Genomic DNA, 23,199 nt, shown 5'->3' on the forward strand with positions numbered 1-23,199 from the left:
GAGGGGAACTCGATGCGGATAGGGGGTCGGGCACAGGATGAGGATGCACCTGCCACTACAGAGGAGGTAAGCACATTAGGATGGTGAGCAAGCACTTGAGGTTGAACAACATAAGTATCATTGATCGATTTATGAGTGGGAATTTTCTCTCTAGATACTAGCGCTGGGGTCAGTGGTTGACGGACAGTGGAAAAATGGGAGGAATCTGGTGAGTAGGCCTGTAATCTGGAGAGTGTGGGAGTGCTAGTGAGCCTCATTTTTCTCATTTGACTTTCCCATTTTGCATCTCTCCTCAGAAAACAATCTGTTACAGCCTTTTCTAATTTTTCCAGTGACTTAACGAAGTAATCCGCCAACCCTGCCAAGCTAGAGTCCACGGCTTGCCTAAAGCTTGCTTCCCTATTCAATGTACTGTCCATTGACTGTTTGAAATCTTGTTCCAAAGTATGTAATTTTTGATTTAGAGCCAATAAATTACCTTTACATTGAGTCAAGTCAGTATGCATCAATTGTACCATGCCTATATTAAGTATGCTACCTTCATCATCATCATCATCAGATTGTTCAGTGTCAGACATGTATAATGAACTAATCATTGAAGTTATTTCTTCAGGCGGATTACGCCTGGTTACAAATGAACCTGTGGTAAAATCCACCTCTGTTTGTTCAACATCATTTTGGACATTTCCAGATTTAACAGGGTTATCAATATTCTCATTAGGAACTTCCACCAAATCAACATTTGTCACATCCATTTTGTAAATTGAAAAAAGAGAGATAGAGAGAGAGAGAGAGAAAGAAAAAACCCCACCCCAAACAAACACAATAATAACAATAAAGGGTCCCCGTACGGGCCACCAATATGTAACGTTCTGCCTAGCTTATAGGAGATGGTACACAAAAAAAATACGGTCTTGACCCTAAGTTTGTAGGGTGATGAAGTTTATATAAAAAAAACTATGAAGACAACAACTCGATTTAGACCCAAGGTGTATTTACAATAAGTAGAAGAAAAAACATATTAGTGAATCCAGACATATATATATATATAAATGTACAAAAGACAAACAAGAAAGCAAAAAAATAAATAATATCTGAAAAGTAGATGGAATGACTATAGGAGTCCCGTATAATGTCCTGTTTATGTGTGTGTGTTGAATCGGCCTCACTGGTGGTTATGTTATGTCCGTGAGCTCGATGTGAAGCAGCGCTGTTCTGTGACGAAATCCAAAGGTGAAAAATCAACAAAAAAGATAATCCCACAGTGTCTTTCTGTTCACAGTCTGTAACAGCCTATGGTGGAGGTTTTCGCGCGATCGCTCACAAATCCCCTTGAGCATAAACGTGTCGCTCTCGAACGCCGGTTTCCCGGCTCCATTTAAACGGAAGAAAAATCACCCAGCTGATTTGGAGTGACGTCACTGGGAATTCCTTGGAGCTACGCGACAGAACTCTCGCGTGAGTAAACCGGGATCTCAAACACTTATCTTGGCAATAAACACAGGAAGAATAGTTAGAACATAACAGCTGTCTTACAAGCATAATTAGGGTAATTAACAGCGATATAAATATTCATCCCTTATGTGGCTGCGCTACAAACATAGACGACTGAATGTGAATGTGCGGAATGGCAAATGAGATTTGGGAGCTGCAGATGAGAGTAAGATTATCAGTGAATAGCAGACCTACATTCCAGTCTGTTTCTCAAACAAATATATCGTATTGCTTCAGATGACACAGAATATAACACAGGTTATATATAATACACTACTTTTATGGAGCTTGACAGTGGTGGCCATTATGAATTGTCTTTGTATGGAAAAGATCCGTGTGAAGACTCATGATAATTTCTCCTTTTGTGTTCCACTGAAAAACTTAAAACAACAACATAAGGGTTTAGAACAACGTGAGGGAAACAATAATATTTTTATATATATATATTTATGGGTGAACTCTTCCTTTAACCACTAAGGTAAACCACAGCAAAGCCAATCACCACACCCACCCCCCCACCCACCCCCCACACACACACAGCCAATCACAACACAAAAGCCACCCAATGTTCCCTCTGATCCATTTGATAAAATCAATGTTCTACAAGTTTGTCATTTACTGGAGACCATCATCACAAAAGAGTCCAATCAAACCAGTACCAGAGATACGTGAGGGCAACCACTATTGGCTAATCTTGACATTTTCCTGCAAGTAGGCCTATCTTGAAAAACATAATAATCCTGCCCTGCCACATATTTTAACAGCTTTCTGGTTTCAAAAATCTAAATGTGTGGCAAGTTCAATATCACATTCAACAAAGAACTTACTGTACATGCACATGTAACATTTCTACTGGGCCATTCCTGTTATACCCCAAAATCTCAGGCTCTTACACTTTATTAACTATACCTTGTTTGTTTACAGAGTGGCAAGAAAATGTATAGGATGCCAAAAAGTATGGAAATAAGGATTGAAAAAGTTAGCCATAACTCAACGAGAGATTGACAATAAATTTACAGAGATGTCAACTTGAATTTTTTTAATGATGATTTAAAACTATTTTTTTTTATTTATGCCGTTGTTTTCCCCACCAAAAACGATGTCACTTCTTGGAGGATGATGTCATAAAGGGATTATGCTTTTGTAGTTAAATAGATATTACATAAATAACCATATGGAAAGTTATATTGACGACATATAAAACAATATTGCCAATCAAACATGCTGTAAAGAAGTTCAATGGAAGGGAGGAGACGAGAACCGGCTTAACAATATAAATAATAGTTTAATAACAAACTTAAACAAAAAGACAAACACAAACACATGCCGGGCATCCGTAACTCTCTCCCTGGAATTGCTGCTTCCGGTCACCTTAATCCCTCGAGGGCTTGATTAGGGGCCAGTAGTGCAGCATCACGACCCAGCCCCACCCTCCTCCCTGCCACACATGCTTTGGTTGAAATATTTTTCATTAGAGAAAGGAAAAGACGAAGAAAAACCTAGAATATTTCTTAATAAAATTTCCAGTTTTCCATTTAAGAAGTTAGTGACCCAGGAAAATGGCAAAACTGGCAACATTGATTTTAAGTACTGAGTTTATTTAATATTCCTTTTATTTTCACTTAATTGTAACACTGTTTAAACAAAACTATTCATTTAATATTTCATCCAATATATTAGGATGGCAACCTAAATTGTACCGCATTACAGGATTGTTTCTACTGTTAAAAGGATAGTTCACCCAAATATGAAAATTCTCTCATCATTTACTCACCCTCATGCCCTTTCAGATATGTCTGACTTCCTTTCTTCTGCAGAACACATATTAAGATTTTTTCAAATAATATCTCATCCGTGTAGGTCCATACAAAACAAAAGAAAGGTGACCAGAAGTTTGAAGCTCCAAAGAGCTCATAATGGCAACATAAAATTAATCCATTAGACTCCAGTGGTTAAATCCATGTCTTCAGAAGCGATTTGATAGGTGTGGGTGAGAAACAGATAAATATTTAAGTATTTTTTTTACTATTCATCTCCACCTTTGACCAGTCCCGACCAGTAGATGGTGATATAATGCCAAAAAAAAGAATGTGGAAGTGGTGGTGGCGTAGTGGGCTAAAGCACATAACTGTTAATCAGAAGGTAGCTGGTTCGATCCCCACAGCCACCACCATTGTGTCCTTGAGCAAGGCACTTAACTCCAGGTTGCTCCGGGGGGATTGTCCCTGTAATAAGTGCACTGTAAGTCGCTTTGGATAAAAGCGTCTGCCAAATGCATAAATGTAAATGTAACTGTAAAGTGAAAGTGAAATTTATAGTAAAAAAGGACTTAAGTATTGATCTGTTTCTTCACACACACCTATCATTTTGCTTCTGAAGATATGGATTTAACCACTGAAGTCTTAAGGATAACATTTATGCATACTTTATGTAATTTTTGGAGCTTCAAAGGTCTAAATCACAATTCACTTGCATTGTATGGACCTACACAGCTAAGATATTCTTCTAAAAAAAAAGTGTGTGTTCTGCAGAAGAAAGAAAGTCATACACATCTGTAATGGCACGAGGGCGAGTAAATTATAAGAGCTTAATTTTTTAGGAAAACTATCCCTTTAAAGTCCCCGAACACTGATTACAGTGTTATTTGACAGTAAAGTGTAAATGACCATGCTTGCGGTCATTCCACTGCAAGACGGTAAATAAAAGTTTTAACCTGACAAGTTGCCACTTTACGGCCATCAATAATGTACAAAAGGAAGGTAAACTAGAGCAATCATGAAAAATGCATGCTGTCCTTCTTTAAAGTGCTGCTTCCTTGTGAGGTGAGACATCAACACTGATTCACACACAGACCAAAACAATACGATCAGCATAAAAATCGTCATATTCTGGAACTGAACGCATTTGACTCTGTGTGACTTCAAAAGTAACAACACTAACCTAGCAAACAGACAAAGCACATACACATAGCCAGATATTACATGCGTATAATCGCTAACCCTTGCCAACATCGCCCTCAATCAAACGCATTCACACAACATACTATTGTTTACATACATAAGTGTACTTAGGAGTCAGTGGTTCGGGTTCCTTCACCCTCCTCGAGAACATGATTTTGCAGTCTGTTACATACAGCCTTTCCTTTCGTCAACCAACAACATGCCATATTCAGACTTACACACGACTGGAGAATCCAATGACGGAAAGATCTGTGAGCCAATGATATTGCGCTAAAAGACATCATGCGGCTTCTGATTGGATCAACGATGAATACATCCGCCTCTTGTCCGGATACCTTTAGCGCTTTTAAAGGGATAGGCGCATATTAACTCGACCTCTAAATGATCAATAATATGAAAACAAAATGCGTCAAACGATCGGTTTATTAACGTGGAGGAATGCATAAGGACAAAATGAAAACGGAAAAATAGTCTTTAGGCTGTTGATAGGACTCGTTCAGTGTTAAATACCCACCGTTTCTTTATCAGCAGAAAACATGCCAGTATTTCGCTCCCCACACCAATGAGACTAGATTTTGACAACGTGCTCATAAAAAAAAGTTGATAGTAGAGTGAAAACACTGACTAAAACACTGTTACTGTGTCTTTAAAGTTTAAACTCACTAACTTATCAAAAGCACTGAGTTACCTAGTGAGCTGCCAACCTAGACAGCATTTTAAACATTGGTTTAGTGGCCCATGTGCTGCTACCCAAAAATGCTGGAAGAGCCCACTAGATTTTGAGAATATGTCACAACAATAGCAAACTTTACTCAATATAAAAATATAACAATATAAACAATATAAAACCAGATTTCTAGAAAACATGCAATCATTATTCATAAAACAATGTAATCATTAATCATTGTTCATATGTATGTATGCATATATAACTGATAACTGTAGGCATAAATACAGTATATTATAATTATTCAAAATGAACAGTCTTCAAATATATACTTTCAATAAAAAAATATATTTTAATTAATAAAATATTTAGAATATTAAAAATCACACAATTTAAAAATTATAACTAGTGTCACAATTGCCCCTGACCTCACAGCCTGGATTAAGTTTGGAACGGTAGCAATCAGCGACAATGTTATCCCCTGACATTCATGTTGACCTTTAACGGCCAAAAAAAAAGTTATTTGAAAATGAAATTTGACATCAAAGAAATCACTGCAACTTTAAGGGACTGTTCACCCAAAAATGACTTTAAGTGTCTTAAAGGCACAATGGTGATTGTAACCTTCTGGTGACCAGTCCTAAGCTTTAACAAGTACACCACCCACGCAGTCCCGGTCACATAAAGTTAATTTTACTTAATCATACTAAAGATCATATGGCTTTGCAAAGATCCTCCAGTTCCCGAATAACAAATCAATCTATTTTGTTCCATGCATCATTAATTTAAAGTCAAATTTAAATGTTGCCATGGCCGTAGTATCAGTTTCTCAGTGCCACAGATGAGTTTCAATATAGCAACCCAAACACAATAACATGCGAGGAAACATCATATGGTAAATATTTCCTTTTGTTCAATCAGAAAAACATCCAAACTGAGCTTTATATAGGACACACAATGCAGAATACATATGGTAACAACACTTAAACCTGTAGGCATGATTTGTATCTCATTCTGGTATTTAACCATGCCTTTCTCATAGACATGACTGAGAAATTCCTGCATACATAAACTGCATACATGTGACTCTTTCTTGGGAGGAAAAAAAAATCAAAACAATTGCACACGCATGCAAAACACACCAGCTGCAAGCTCACGTGAGCGATGCATCTTGGTATCACAAGAAACTTATTGACCAAGTGCAAAACAACTGAATCTGTGAAACATTCAGCAAGATTTTATACAGGAACTCAAAGTATAACTGGTGTATGAAGGTGTATAAAGTGTGGGGGACACAATTAAGACACTTCCAAACACCTGAAACAAAGAAACAAACAATAAAGGCACAAAGACATGTGCATAATACAATAAAGAGAAAACATCTGAATCAAAAATAGTGCATATCAACACAGGATACAAACACAAGCATAATTCACAGATATAATTACAATCCATAAGCGTAAGCCGGACAGGCTGTACCTCCCACTCCTTAATGGAATTTTCTTTTGTTTGCTGCTCTTCTTTTGCCTCCTCGTTTGAATCCTCGATTTTCTTCACCACGATGAAGCCAGGATCACGGCTGATGCTTCCAACTCCCTCTCCAAAAACATCCGGGCTCCACTGGATGAAGAAAACATAGAGGTGGTCTGACCTAGAGAGATGAATGACAAATATGTTAATCTTTTATTCGAATTGATTCGCCTTGATCTAAAACATTCATATTGTTGAGTTTTACATCATTTTAACAAGGGCTTTTATGGTTGGATAGTCAGATTGACAAATTTGTTCCCTTATCATTTATTAAGTGAGTTTCTGGATAAATAACCTTGATCACAGTTGGTAAAAGAGGAGCCATATATTGTGGGCCAAAATACGACCTTGTGATCATTTATTCTTTTAATATAAATCATTGACATTCCACTGCAGTATAAATCTAATTTGTGGTGCCAAAGTATACGTGTGGTATATGTAACATTTAGTTGTTTTAATAGGCAAATCCATAGACAAACTCAGTGTGACTGTAAGCATGCATGCATTAGGATCAGACAGTCAGTGTGAGCTTCAATGCCTCGCCTCTCACTCCCTGCTCATGCACTAGTGTCATGATACTTTACACTGATCTTACGGGTCGCCACCTAACTAGGTCGTGTATCCAAGCAAGGCCATGCCTGTGACAGCAACAGAACAGACACAAGTCTGGCTACAGAGCTTTGCAGTGCACCAGGAGTCCAGATGGCGTTCAATATTATCATGCTACACAATTCTTCCCACACCTGCCAATGGCTGGTGAACTGAGGAAATATACCAGCCATAAATATCCTATATATACTGGCCAACTGTATTATATATTTTAAATATGTATTTTGTGACAAACAGCACAATTCATTGCGTCACTCGCAGCATCACATTCAAGATGAGCCAGCCTGTAGTGGGCTAAAGCACATAACTGTTAATCAGAAGGTAGCTGGTTCGATCCCCACAGTCACCACCATTGTGTCCTTGAGCAAGGCACTTAACTCCAGGTTGCTCTGGGGGGATTGTCCCTGTAATAAGTGCACTGTAAGTTGCTTTGGATAAAAGCATCTGCCAAATGCATAAATGTAAATGAAATAAAGGCAATAATCTGCATACAGTTTTTTTTTTAAATCAGTATATATTGAATGTGTTTAAAGGGGTCATATAATGGTACATGCACTTTTTCAAGTTGATTGTACTGAAATGTGTGTTGGCTGTGCCTGTACACAACCATCCTATTATGATAAAAATCCATCCAGTGCTTTTGTTTTAATCTCCTTATATATTTTCCCCTGCCTCAAATCGAGCCGTTCGACCGTATGACGTCACACGGTCGGACGCCCCTCCCAGGATTGTTGATTGACAGCAGTGTTTCAACACAGACCCGCCGTCGCTCGTGAGCGAGCTGTCAATCATAGTCCGTCATCATTGTTGATACACTGGAGCAGAATGGCGCTTAAGCGATTGTGGTGTCCTGTTCTTCGGTGTAATAACGAACACAGCAGTCATTTTGGTGTTCCTAAATCTGAACCGCTGAAGACGCAGTGGCTGAGTTTTGTTTACGATGGGAATATTCCCCACGAGCAACGTCAATGCGTTCATGTTTGCGCGAATCATTTTTCACCAGACTGCTTTATAAACGAGGGTCAGTATAAAGCTGGTTTTGCTAAGAAGCTGCTGCTGAAAAAAGATTCGGTACCAACTATTTATATTCCCTCTGCACCTCCAGAAGAAGTAAGTGTAACGTTTTATTAACCTTTATATTAATCTTTACAAATCGCTTGCACGCTTCACAATGAATGTGGCTAATGTTTACACTCAGGGTACATTACGGCATGTTTTCCATAACGTTACGACGTTCTCAATATAATTCATAATCCCACGTTTATAATGAACAACGCGTTATGGTTATTGTGTTATTAAAAACTGTGTACGCAGGTGTTACGGTTAACATGGTAACACTAAGTTCAAATTAGTATGGTTGCACTACAGATGTGTCCTCAGAGACTCCCGCTGCCATTCTCTCTTCAAAATATACCCTCAACTGTTGTCAAGGCAAAACTCCACGTGCGTTGTGTCAAAAATGCCCCCAGAACGGAGGGGCGGGGTGACCAAAGCTCATTATCATTTAAAGTCATATGCACTGAAACGGCGTGCTGAAAACAGAGCTGTTTTTGAGCAGGTAAAATTAGTGCTTTCTTAAAATACTAATGAGAATTTTTAATAAAAGTATATTACAAAGTTTTCATTTAGACCCTAAAGATTCATATTAACTTGTACAAAAATGGCATTATATGACCCCTTTAAAATGTTCTTAGTCTATCCTTCCTGTGATGTGGCAGCCCAGACTGAGGCTACACAATTCCAAAGTGAATGAAATCCCAGATGTAGTTTGTTGTGCAACCAAAACACCAATAATAAAGATCAGAATATATACCAGAAAAAAAGAAGAAAACAAATTGTGCATAATGCAAGACTTTTAACTAAACCTAAAATATACTGGATCTCCTAGCAGCTCACTCAAACATATAATGGCAATACAATATACAACACGAAATAAAATGTACTACAACTTATTAAACACTATAAAGTAAGCATTGTCATATAACAATTATGAGCAGTAATCCATCAACATTAGCTCGCTTGTGATAAATGTCCAGAAATGTCCTTGAAACTGCTAAAACCACTGCATCACGAGCTGTATCACTGTATTATGGTGTTTTTTTTACACCCCATGTCACCCCAACCACTGAAAAAATAAGTAAATAAACAAATATGCTTTTGAAAACATAAAAAAGTTGAATATTAATATTAAGAAATGTAATTAAAACAATTTGTTTTCTCTTTTCTAAAGAAAACGTTGATTCAAGCTTTTAAAGTAAACATTCAAGAGCCAGTAATAAAATAGAGTAATTAAATAAAGAATAGAGTAAACATTAAACATTAAATATCATAACATAAAAACTTTAAAAAAAATTATCTAATGCAAAATACTTAAATTGTTAACAATCTTTACTGTGTGATTGTTAGATATTGTTATTCTAATAGATACTATTAGGTAAGTATGTTAAAGTTAAAAGGCTACTGATGCCATGCAGTGAGAGTTTGACTATGAAACAGATCTGGCATTGAATTTTATTGGGCTTAAAGCTACTACAGATATCCAGCCGAGGACAGAGGACAGGAAAAAGGTGGATATCAGTGCTTTGAAAGAGAAAGCAGCCGGCTGTACTCAAACGGTGCAGGTACAGAATTGAGTCAGTACTCGGTACTGCTGGTACTTTTAACATCAGTTGCAATTAAAATATTAACTGAGCTGAGATTCTATGGCACCCCCTAGCCAGTCGTGGCGGCACCCCAGGGTGTGTTCCCGCTCTAATACAATGATGTCTATTATCACTGTTTTATTTTTATGTTACGGTAATGGCGGGTTTAAAGGTTTAAAAACATACCACAACAAAAACTATATATTCTTCAAGATTATTTTTATTCTATTTTAGTTTCAGAGCCATGATGTTAGGTTTCGTTTTTGCAATTATGCTATTCTTTTCTTCCAGTTTATGAAAATGTTTTTTTTTTTTCATTTAATTTTTGTCAATGTTTTCATTTTCTTTTGTTTACGATAATAGGAGAATGGATTGGAGAATGTGCAACAGTGCTGTGTCTTCACTTTAAAGCACGCAGCACATGTAGACTATGCATTTATTTAATTAAATTGTAGCCTTTTGCAGTTAAATAATCACTTCAGGCCATTTTGCAATTTCTGTCTTTCCATCCCCAAATTTTAAGACCACTTTCAATGATAATTAAGATAATTAATAATAAAATAAAAAGACACAAATCGCATAAAACCTTTCTTCAACAGATGGTTTTTAAGTCTTTGATCTGTATTTGTCTTACAATTCTACTAAAACCATGTATTAAAAGCCCCTAATAAAATGACCGGCCAACTGATGAATTCTATTTACTCAAAGCCCATTTTTACTAGTATTTAGTGCTTAGCGAATGTTAATTTTGGACCCTGCTCATACTTCTGGAATAATTTTCTGGCTCAAAATATGCAGACTAGAGAACTGTGTCAAAGCAAATCTGGTAACAGCCCGAGCTTCTCCCTCCTCTCCTTTTTAGTGTTCAGATTCAGCTCAGAAGTGTTTGCTTAAAATATCCGTGACTCATCTAATAAACAGAAAACAGAATAAGATACAGTGTGCTGAAGAACAGAGAGCGCTTGTGCTGAATCAGAGCGCAAGGTCACACATGGAACAAAAACAGCAGTGTTTTCATACACGAGAGCAGATCATCTAATAAGACCGTCAAATTTGCATAATTTATTATTTAAAATGAAAGTGACTTCTCAATTGAATTATGCTGTGTAATTTCCTAGGGAAACACATTTGAGTGAATCTCACAAAAACATGTCCCCGTCAAAATCAATTTATTTTTTCATTTTTATAATTAACAGAATTAGTTATTAAAATTGTATATTTTGCATAGAGAAAAAAAAGCATATATTAGGACCATTACGACTTTTTGCACAATGACAATTATACACATTTCCCGCTATTTCTCATTCCCATAATGCATCTAGAGGTTTTACTATTTGCAATTCCCATTACTCTCAACAGTGATTCTCATTAATGTAATAATGACAATCCAAAACTAAATACAATAGTAGAGTACTTGAATACAATATTTAAATCAACATGAATTAATATCAATAAAACATACTACAATGATCTGTACATACACATGTCACTTCTTATGTAATTGTATAATTTGCAGTAATTTGATTTCTTTGCATTATGGCAATGAGATTTAATACTTCAATTTACATGTAATGAAAATAGACACCTGTATATTCCATCTGCTCCTATCTTCGCTTTCAGTATATATGCTTGTCAAAAAGCCCATTCTTGTCTAAGTGGGCGGTTCTTAGCCAGAATAAACAGAATCCTCACTAGACTTTATGCTGCTAATGGACAAAAACTGTGCAGGACTGAAGTTTGAGTCCACAATGTCTCTATCCAACTCACCTCTCCTGGGGAACAGCAAACCAGTACTCATGTTTGCGATCACGCTGAGCGTACTGCTGCATTGAGGCGCTGGCGTTGGACAAAAATGTCTTTTTCATGGCTTTACCAATCCGCAGACACAGAAACTTGTGAGATTTCCACCTCTCCTTGGACACGAGACCTGAAACACAGAAATAATGGCTTGAGTAACTCTCAAAGTGCAGACTGCTATTTGTTTCTCCCAACCTCTTTTTTAAACTTTCCCATAGATGTTTTTAAGATCTCCAGAAAAACAAAATCAACAAAAAGGGATGTTACATGCATGTAGCCAATAGTGGCCAATCTGTAAGATGGATAGAGTTGACACCTGCTTTTAAAATAATAAAAAATTGTCTTCCAAACACTTTCAAAACCTACCAAAAACCTGTCAATGCATAAAGCACAATTTGTTTTTACATAGGTTTTTTGTTTTACCCAATTTTGATACAAACATAAATATTATTAAAATATTATTTTAATTTCAGCTTATGTGTGTACATCTCAGTCGCTTTAATTAAACTGTATTTGCCAACCTCGGAAAGCACAACAACTAATGAAAAACAGGTCAACCTAAAACTGATATGACTGGAGTCTTCATCTCATGTGTGTACATCAATTTAAGCAGATCTGTCAAAAGTACTCTCCATTTCTTTAGGTGTAAAATGTTTTAAAGTGGACAAAAAATTACTTTGTGCACATTTATTATGACGCTATAATGCATTAATTTCGTCATTACAAGGACATGAAGGACACAAAATAAATTTTTTAACAGACCGTAAACAGAAAGTTCGTAAAAACAAATTGCCTCAAATGAACTAAAGTCTGATCCAAGGCTGAATCCAATGTGCCTTTTGTTAATAACTGATTAGAAGGTCAACACTGCAGGAGGTGAAGAAATAAACACCTTACACCAGTGCTGTATGAGCCAAAGCCATTTACACAGCCAATGTAACATCAATCTACTTAGACTGCAGCTCACAGTGGGAGAGCATTCATTTTCACTGGCCTAATTTGGTGTGTAATTCAGATTACTTATGATGTTGCTCCTGAGCTGCTGTAATAACCCCCTGTGATTTATCAGAATAGCTTAGGTGATTTAGATGGCGACTGATGTGGGACTGGAGTCTCACTTCAAACCATGAGGATGAGGAATATTGCTTTGTTTGTATCTGAATGTGTAAGAAATTCACACATTCCCCCAGTCCATTTATAATGTTAGTTATAATGTTTTTTTTCCCCCATCAAAAATCTAAATTATAAAATTTTTCATGGTCATTTTCTGTTCCATCTGCTGAAGGGCTTCATGTTCTTCTATTCTATTCTATTCTATTCGCAGAAGGAATGTTTGGGAGTTACCTACTGACTCACTAAAGCTGGAGATTTAAATGACCATCTTAAGACAAATGTTTTTGTTAAACATCATATGTGACTAAGAATTTTGCACAGTACTGTGTGTGTGTGTGTATATATATATATATATATATATATATATATATATATATATATATATACACACACAGTATGTATATTAGGGCTGCAACGGTACATGTATCTGCGCCGAACAGATACAGGGCCTTCGGTATGGTACATGCCGTCACGTGAATGATTACATATATTAGCCTGTGTGAAACCAATATTAAAATAACATTTAATGAACAACACAAACCGCATAGAACTATAATGAAAAAGTTTATACTAGCTAGCTCGCAATTTTTCCCAACTGTGCTGGAACTAAATCAATTATAAATGTGTCTGACTTAAATAAGCCAGTGATTTAAGACCCACCGGCGTCTATACATCTGTTGTTTGGGAGCATTATGGTTTCACAGTAAACTACAGTGATACTTGACAACGTGTAGTGAACAGGACAAAGGCTGTGTGTCGGCTCCAGTTATTCCATCAACGTGAACATGTGCTACCTAGCGGCTTTAGGCCGAAACATACTTCACGCAAGTAAGCAAATGCAGATGTGAGTGCTTGGCCAACGCGTGGTTCCATTGTACATACATTACGTGCACTCTTATATTGCTCTAGCGGTTACAAATCTTACACCACAAAGGGGCAATAGATATTTTTGGCATGACCACGAAACCAGGAGTTCCATTCATTCAAAACAGCTGTCAGTTAAGTCATTAACTGATTAGGAAGCAAGTCAGTCAGCTGCCTATGTTTTCAGCTGCAGCCCGGATGTGGTAGATGAGGCGATAGATAAGGAGTGGGGAGAGATCTGGAGAAAAAACAATTTTGTTTGAATGGACTGGGGACAAAAAGTCATATATATTTTTCGAAAAGATTCAACTCAAATTGCTGCCCAAGTCTGCCATGACACTTGTTGATTGAAAGAAGAAAATCCACTCCCTTGCGACAATGCTGAGAATGAAGCACGTACACATTTCACAACGCAATGACGCATAAAATCATGCTTGCGTAGCAGGATGTGTCTGCATTCACTTGTTTGTGTAGAGTATGTTTGGGCCTTTTTGCTTTCTCTGTTGTACACTGTCTCGGTGTTTACAATCACGTCTCCTGCTGACCGTGTTTGGATTTTACTCCTCAATAATCAGCCTATTACAAGACTACTTGCCAAGTATATAAATAAATAAATAAATAGACATGAAACAATGATTTGCATTGAAATTATGTAATTATGTTAGAAGGAATAAATTGCTGAAGAGCTCAACATCATAATTTTCTTTGCATGCCCTCGCTTCAATTTAGACCACCTGATTATCTAATCAAAATAAAAAAATGATGCATTGAACTGAGGATAAAAATGTGGATGAATATTGTCAACAATGACAGATTTAAATACAGCAAAGTTTACATACAAAAAAAGTATTTAAATTGGTCCCTCCTTTTCTTTTAAATAATAAAAAATCGAGGTTACGGTGAGGCACTTACAATGGATGAGAATGGGGCCAATATTTAGTGGGTTTAAAGGCAGAAAAGTGAAGCTTATAATTTTATAAAAGTACTTACATTAATTCTTCTGTTAAAACTCATGCATTATTTGAGCTGTAAAATTGTTTAAATCATAATTTTTTTCAGTCTTAGTGTTTGTTTACATTACATCGCCATGGCAACAAAGTTGTAAAATTGGCTATAACTTTACACAGAAAAGGTTAGTAAGAGATTTTATCACACTAAAACCATGTTTAAATGCATACTGTTTATGTCTTGTGGCTATACTTTTAAAAAGTATTTTAACATTCAGAAACTGGTTCCCTTTCAATTCCATTGTAAGTGCCTCAACTGTAACCCAGATTTTTGGCTTTTTTAAAAAAAATTATTAATCAAGTCAAATTTTTTTTTGTGGTAATCAATATTTTTTGTGCATGTGTGTGCAGTTGTCAAGTTTGATAGACTTTAGTTTATCTCTGTACGAGAGAGAGGGCTGAGGTACAATCTGCCATAGAGAGATCAAAGCAGCATGTAAAAGCCAAAGTAAAGTGGCCCTGTTCATTTCCCAGCACTCCCTTGTCTTCACCATCAACATAGCCACACAAGGTTATCAGCACTCCTCAACATGCCACACCAGGACAGAAGCACGATTTAATAGTAAAATGTATGAACGCTGCTAGCTAATGTATTCATTAATGGTTACAATGAGCATGCACGTTCTTACACCGATTAAGTTTAATAAGCCGACAATGTGTGTGGTCATGTAATTGCATGAAACAGCTTGCCTTTATTGGTGTAAGGTCATAAACTGCTTCAGAATAAACTGATCAGCATGGGTATATTTTTGCCCTTTACCCTGATTTCATTGCATTCGTTGCATGAGTTCTTACCGGCTTATCCAATGTAATCAACAGTTGTGTGCACAGTTTGATGTCAAATGCAAAGAATGTAAATGTAAAGAGGCTCATTGAGGCTAAATGTTGAACACACATTATTATAGAGAATATGTTGTTATCCCTGACGTCACTGTCTATAGTTAAAAAAAGTAATTTTTTAGTAGCCATTGATAATCATTTTTTGATCATTAAATTTTTTTTCCAGAGGTTCACTTATAATCAGCTAGTGGGGTGAAAAATGGAAATTATTCTGGGGCCAACAGTTCCAGGGGGGCCCACAACAAATTATAAACTGTATTTTGTAATAGAAAAGGGGCCCAGAGCAATATATTGTCAGGGGGTCCAGAATACCTTGCTACGACCCTACTTATAATGTTAATGTTTTTTTTCTAACATTAGCGGTTAGTGGTTAGGGTTAACTAACTCCTGGGTTCATTATAAAAGCTGTTTGAATTGATTAACTATCCGTAAATACTTAGACACTGGGATACAAATTATCTCTGGGCATAAAGAGAGCTTAGCACATCTTACAGCTAAACTGTCTTTTTTAACTGGGGAGAAAGTACTGACTTGTAAAAATGACAGTATGTTTTCATAGTACATCAAGCTCTTTTATGTTAAAAGATAAAGGAAAATGAGAGAGCACTTCCACACCCAGCCAAATGGTTCTGAGCACATTGAGTAATGGTTCCAGTAGCATTTCCATTTAAACATAGTTCGGTGCGGATCTGCAACGAGAACCAATCTGCCCGATGGTGGAAAAGAGCCTTTTGAAAAGTGATCATCCATGAGAAAACAACCCCAGATAGACAGACACTAGAGAGCATGTTGTCATACCCTCAGCAGAGCTCAATCTCTGGCTGCCCTTGGATTCCTGGATGATCTCTCTCTGGGCCTGCTGGACGCTCTCTCGCTGTTCTTTGGCTTGTTGCATAGTGTGACTCTTCCACATCTTCCTCAGCTCCTCTACATCTGTCTCTGAATCTCGTTTGCCCTCTCGGGTCAGGTTAGCCCCATCTGAGCTACTTTCTTGCACAGTGGCTTCCTCTGCTCCTGGGGCAGAGCTCTGAGAACCTGAGGAGGGGGCGACTTCTTCGGTCTGGTAGTATGGCAGCTGCTGGTGGTCCCTGCTTGTGGGTGTGCTTGGCTGCTCCTGGCTGGGCTGTTTGGGGTTGTTTGGCTGAGCAGTGTCACTGGCTGGTTCTCCTTCCTCCTTTGGTGCCTCTGGTTTAGGCTTGTCCTTCTTATCTGTATGGAAGGTCTGCTCTGTGTGAGGTTCTTGAGCGAGAGTCTGCATGGATTGGTATGTGGCTCCTGATGATTTGTCTTCCTGTTGGAGCTCATCTGTGGACTGCCGCTCCTCGCGGATGGGCGAGAGCTCCGACTCGGTGAAGACATCCTCCGAGATGGAGCCCTCGGTGCTGCGAGGAGCTGTGCTGGCGCTGTCGTAACCCTCCCGCAGACGCTGATCCATTTGCTGAGAGCTTTCGGAGAACACGGCATCAAGATCCCTGCAACCCAAATAGAGAAGTTTTACATCTAAATAAATCTTTCACTGCACATTACATTCATTGCATCTTTTTTCCATTCAATGAAAATGAAGGATGACTGAGGCTCTCATTCTCACAAGTGATGTGGGTGTTTAAATGATGACAGAAAGTTCATTTTTGGGTGAACAATCCCTTTAAGGTGACTATTTTGTGCAAGAAAGTATAATTTTCATTACTGTAATGCAAAAATAGTGATGGTATTTTTTTTAATTGTTTATTCTTTATTTATTTAAGCATTTATTGTACTGCATTCAAAATATTCTGATAAGAATGAATATATTACAATAATTTAGTGTAATACAGTAAAACAATATGTAATGTGCAATAAATTAACATTTACGCAACTGATGATGGAATTGTAATTTTTGGATGAGCCTTTAAGAAATCTAAAACATCAAAGACAAAAATGTTACTCTAATAAAAACTATTTGGTGCAAATAATAAGTGTACAAGTGAATATTAAAGTGCATAAATGAAAAGTAGGTCTTTCAGTCTGTACATCTGCACGATCAAAGGCATCTTTGCTTCACATGCACAACTGAGTGAACAGACTGACTGATGAATCTCAGAATACAGCTCTGAGCTCATTTCAACACATAATCATTCATAAACCAACAGAGGATATAAATATCTGTGGGTGGAAGGGCTGATAAAATCGTTACCTTCTGATTACAAATCGAAATAACCCAGACATAGGCAGTGTAATTCATGCTTAATTAAACTTGGAATAAAAAAATCAATTTCCTGTATAATAAAGCCAAACATTGAATATCTGAAGTAACCGTACAGAAGCTGATCCTGATGAAGTTCCTGATGCTTACCGTAGAGAGATATTCAATCTAGATAAGACATCTAAAGATAAATCCAATTAATAACATGTAATGCCACTATCATTTTAACTTTTGAGAGTCTTTTATATTTAAAACTATATGTCTTTTTAAGTCAAGTTACAAATAATCCAACCTTTGACGCATAGCAACTCAATGATACTTTTAAAACAATGGACCAGTCTGATGAATCTGGGATAAACATAATGAGTATATTGGCTGTGCACTTAGCAACAGTGAATAAGAAATAATGCGGCAATAACACGCCTTCTGATCAATTCCATTACAATCCACCTAGCACTTTCTGCACACCCCTTTAGAATATTCTTATTTGATCCTATTGGGATCTGTTTGGTTCCAAACTAATGTAGGAATTCCATCACATTCCTACAATACAATTGTTTTTTTTATTAGGGTCATATGCTGAGAGTTGTGTCCTAGACCTATTGGAACTGTATTAGGTGAGACATTCATCTTACGGGGGCACAGAGGCTCGGATCTTGCTGTCTGTGATCTCTCTGTAGACGGCTGCAGACTGAACCTCCTCCAATGGACACATGATGCCGTACTCCTCACATCCTCGCTCCAGAACCAGAGGATCCGTCCGGTGAGGGTCAAACATGATGTTGTTGGGTGTTACCAGCAACACCCCACTAACAACACCCTGTAACACATGGAACAGGTATGTCAGATTGTCCCCACTTATACCTGGAATTCATCTTAAATGGTGTCTGGGAGTCATGGCTTCACCAATATCTAGAGTGGCATTGTTCAAAGACGACTAAAAGAGTGATGTTTTGCATGTAGAACAAGTATGCAGATTTGCATGCTTGGCGAATGCCATGCGATTCATCACAGAACAACTGTTCTACACTGCAAAGGCCAAATGCAGTAAGTAATAATTTTCAAATGATTGCTCAGATTCAGAGAAAACAGAGTGAGACTATTAGTCTTTGGCTAGACAATAAAAATTAATAAAAAAAAAGCTATTTTTTCTCAGGTACTGTTTTTTTTCATAGTAGCCGTGTTTTCGCTTTGTATTGCAGTGCTGTAGTCCTTACGTATGCTTGAGGTATGACATGGTGTGATTTATATTGTAGAATAAAACCGGAATGTGTCTTTATGTTATGTTAACCACAGAACATATATTACTCATGAATTAAAAACAGTAACTGTTTTCTAAAATCTGAAATTCCTGAGGAAACGCATGGCATATAAGCCTTTCCTGGTCCTAGTTATTGTTCACAAGAGTCCAGAGTTCCAATTTAAAACACTAAAACCTAATCAATACCATATCTACAAGGGGAGAAAGTGAGAGAGCCAATCAGCTCTGCACTAATACTATAACACTTGTAAGGCAAAAAGTATTCCCAATGGGAACAGATCATAAATGGAGACAGCTGCACAACACCTACACTTGAAACAAAACTTAGAAGTCTTCATTGTTTGCAGTCTTTAGTTTTTCCAGAGGAAGATAAGAATCTTATTAGTGCACAAGAACTCCTCTGTGTTCCCCTGTAAGTGCCAGAACTTTGTGTAACTTTGGATTAGTTGTAACTGTAAAGGTGAATGCTGACTCACCTTGCCATCTGTGATGTACTTGCAGTTGATTTTGAGGAACTTCTCTGTCAGTGCCTCCTCTTCCTCTGAAGTGGAGGAAACCACACGGGAGGGCCGCAGAGCAGACAGGACTGGAGGGGCTGGAGCCTCTGAGCGAGGAGGAACATTGGAGTCCTGAAAAAGATTAAGATTACTGCCACTGAGAACTTTTATTGTATGAGTGATCTGCTTACATCCCAAAGACACACAGGACGCATACTCAACTCAGATTTGTCAAATACTGGATTTATTCTGGTCTCATATTGAACTTGTCTCATACTGAATTAGTAGTAGTCTAATTCTGGCCTCACACTGGACACAAACTCTATCCTGGACTCGTACTGGTCTTATTCAGGACTCACACAAAACTCATATTGATTTAAAAATGGACTGATGCTAGTTTCATTCTGAACTCATACTGGACTCATTCTTGTCTCAAACTAGACACATAATGGACTCACAGTGGTTTAATACAGGTCTCAAACCGGGCAAATTTTGGTCTCAAAAAAGGCAACCTAGACTCTCTGTTCAGATCTCACTCTGGACGCATACTAGTCCTACACGGAATTCATACTGGTGTCAGTCTGTACTCATACTTAATCCTGTCTCATAATGGGCTCATATTGGAGTCATTCCTGATTTATAACGTCTCATTCTGGACTTATTCATGTCTCATTCTGGATTCATACTGGACTTATTCCAGTCTGATATTGGTCTCATTCTGTACTCATACTGGATTTATTCCAGTCTCATATTGGACCAATACTGGATTTATTCCGGTCTCATACTGCACTTATTCCTGTTGTATATTGATGTCATACTGAACTCACACTGGACCATTTTCTGTCTCATTCCGGACTTGTTCCTCGGCCACTCCTCCACCCTCTATCGGACGACAGCAGCGCCTCTCCGGGCGGATCAGAGGCAGTCCTCCAGCCCCTGGCGGACGGAACGCCCCGCCGCGTTCTCGGGGAACAGAAGGGGTCTCCCCCGCCCCTGGAAGCGGTTCTCTTGCTCCAGGCGGTTGGCAGTGAGCCCCTCCCTGCTCGCGGTCGGCGGTCTTAAACCCCGCCACATTTCAGCGGCTGGTAGGGAACTCTTCCGCCCCTGGCAGTGGCCCTGACCGCTCCAGGCGGTCGGTTAGGAGCCCCTTCTCCCATTGTGGTCGGCGGCCATCGTCCTCTTTCAGGCGGCTGGGCTCCTTGTCCCCCGGCAGATGGCCGCGGCTGCTCCGTTGGGGTGGACGGTAGTGGCGAGAACTCTACTACGGCATATCCCTCGTCCTTCCCGGGTTTCCGCACCAGTGTAAAGTGATCAATGGAAAGGAGGAGGCGAGAAACGTGTAGGATCACGACCCGGCCCCGCCCTCCGCCCTGCCACACACATATTCATTGTCACTTTATTATTTGAAGAGTGCTTTTCACAATAACAGCAGTTCCAAAAGAAGTTTACAGAAAATAGTACTTTGAAATCCCCAGTGAGCAAGCCAAAGGCAACTGGGGCAAGGAAAAACTCCTGAAGATGGTTAGGTAGAATGAGGACAAATCTTTGGTGGAACCAGATCGAACCTCCTCTGTCAGATTAGCACATATTTAAAAATTTTGTTCAATAATTGATTAAATAAACACGTGACAACTAAGTAGCTAGATTATATTTTGGACATGGTCATTTAAAGTGAATAGTTCAACCCCAAATTTAAATGTTGTCATTATTTTTGTAGCTTTTTTGTTGTAAAAAAGACATTCTGCCTAAAATCATATTTTATGTTTCATAAGTAAATGAGACAAAAATGTGGGTTGAATAATTTCTTTAAACATCTTTCCATATGCCAAATATAGTTTCATGTTTATTTAATTAATTAATAAATTATTTAATAATTTTTAATCAGATTGATATTAAATTTTAACTCTTGACAGCTGGAGGAACACCGTTTTTCTATTGTTTTGCCCAAATGCTTTGAAGCTTTTTTTGAAGCTTTGAAAGAGATGGTATGAGGCTGGATTGACTGCACAGATTATCTGTGAATGAGGTGACCTGTCTAACCCTATGCTTACAAATTATGTATTACAAATAGATTTTCAGAGACATCCATCCCCAATACAATAGTAATCCTGGCTGACTCTGAATTGGGAATTTTTACATTGGCATCAGTAACTGAAAACTATTGCGTTTGAATGTTGATGCATCCAGGCCACTAGGTGTCAGTGTATGTCTAAGATGACATGAACAAGAACTTACTTAGTGCCCCATTAAAAAAGACTGTATGATATCCAACCAAAAAGATGTTTGCTCGTTTAATGTTCCTAATCGAAGTGTTCCCAGGAACACTAGATGCTAAGCGTTCATATAAATTGTGGTTGTTAATAATGGCTTAGATGATGAAGCGAGCTATAAACAGCAAGCCCGCATCACAGAGCTGTAAACACACACAGCTATTTGCGTTTTACTATGCGTTACAACAGTAGCATCCTTCCTCTTGATGCTGTGCGAGACAAACACATCCTTCCTGGATTGCCGCAGGAGGAGAACTGTCTTTGGAAGAGGCGGAGAATGTTAACTGTGAACTGGGGTTCAGGAAGGCATATTTTGACTCTCTGGTTGCTTTTCTGGGATCTGATGGGTGGGTCGGTCTGTCACGGCATGGCAGGTTGTGTAATATCAAGGCTGGAGGTTGGGAACAGGGACTGCTATGCTTGTCAGGGAAGATTTTGCGGGAGCAGCTCCATGGAGGATTTTTGGGAGATTTGTGGATTAAATATTAATTGTGAGAGTCGCGAATTTGTGGAATAAAGGATTTATTTTATTTTATAGTGTTCTGAAACACATTTTGGCTGATTATGGGAGACTTGTGATTACTTTAATCATTATAAGTTATAAATGTCAGTGTTTCTCTACTGACATAGGGCGAAAGATTGTAGATTCATCTTTTGTATTTCTGTCATCAGAAAGTGTAAATCTACTGGGCTGCATTTGGTTCGCTAAACATTTCACTAACATTGGCAAAAATTTTACAGTGTCACAAATGTCAGGTAAGTGATTCTGTGGATTCTAGAATGAATTTTCATTCAAATAACTTTTCCTCACATCACAGTGTGAGGGTGGTCGGTAAGGAGGACACGGGAGGCAGGTTGCTCCACTCACAGGTAAGGATTTTAATGACCACACTTCAGCGCTCACAGCATCACACAATAGTCTCTTCAGCTTCAAAATAATAAACTTTTCAGCTTCACAATAATAAACTTTTCAGCTTCATAATAACTTTCTGGACCCAGGCTCTCTCCCCGGTCTGCTGGTTGTGTGGCTGCTGTTATGCCGCTCTCCCCATGCTTGCTCGAATTAGAAGCAGGTGTTTAATTTAGCTCAGGTGTAAGCGCCCGTACCGCTTGACCACGCCCCCACTGCTGCACACAGCAAAGCAGATGAGCTGGCTAGGTCTGCTCCTACAGCATCTTTCCACTGCATGTTTACACTGTTCAGAGATATTCATGACAGTCAGTGTACAGTATGTCTCCTTCTATAACCACTGTTCCCAAGAATCAGCATTTGAATTGATGATATATAACTTCTTGCAACTGTGATTCTAGAGCAAATAAATATATGCCACTTTTATTAGATAAGTCTATGTAAACAAACACCCCATGCATATGCATATTAGGTGTGTTTTCAGTTCTTTTGGAGTGTTAAAACAGCTCTAGATTGGCAAATGTAACAAGAATTAACAGGAAGATGAGGAAAGCAA

At 38.1% G+C, this 23,199-nt stretch overlaps 1 protein-coding gene across 7 annotated transcripts in view; it reads right to left on the reverse strand.

Moving 5' to 3' along the window:
* The window catches only part of oxr1a (oxidation resistance 1a), a 188,405-nt gene that overhangs the window by 17,774 nt on the left and 147,432 nt on the right, over positions 1-23,199 (reverse strand). For all 7 annotated transcript variants that reach the window (XM_052146833.1, XM_052146835.1, XM_052146836.1 and 4 more), the window contains 5 exons: positions 19,443-19,595; positions 18,341-18,525; positions 16,322-16,995; positions 11,670-11,829; positions 6,601-6,772 (listed from right to left, as the gene is read on the reverse strand). In XM_052146833.1, coding sequence (XP_052002793.1) covers positions 6,601-6,772; positions 11,670-11,829; positions 16,322-16,995; positions 18,341-18,525; positions 19,443-19,595 — 1,344 coding nt within the window. The remainder of the gene's footprint in view (positions 1-6,600; positions 6,773-11,669; positions 11,830-16,321; positions 16,996-18,340; positions 18,526-19,442; positions 19,596-23,199) is intronic.

This window comes from Xyrauchen texanus, chromosome 17 (genome assembly GCF_025860055.1).
Source record: "Xyrauchen texanus isolate HMW12.3.18 chromosome 17, RBS_HiC_50CHRs, whole genome shotgun sequence".
NCBI classification, from domain to species: Eukaryota; Metazoa; Chordata; class Actinopteri; order Cypriniformes; family Catostomidae; genus Xyrauchen; species Xyrauchen texanus.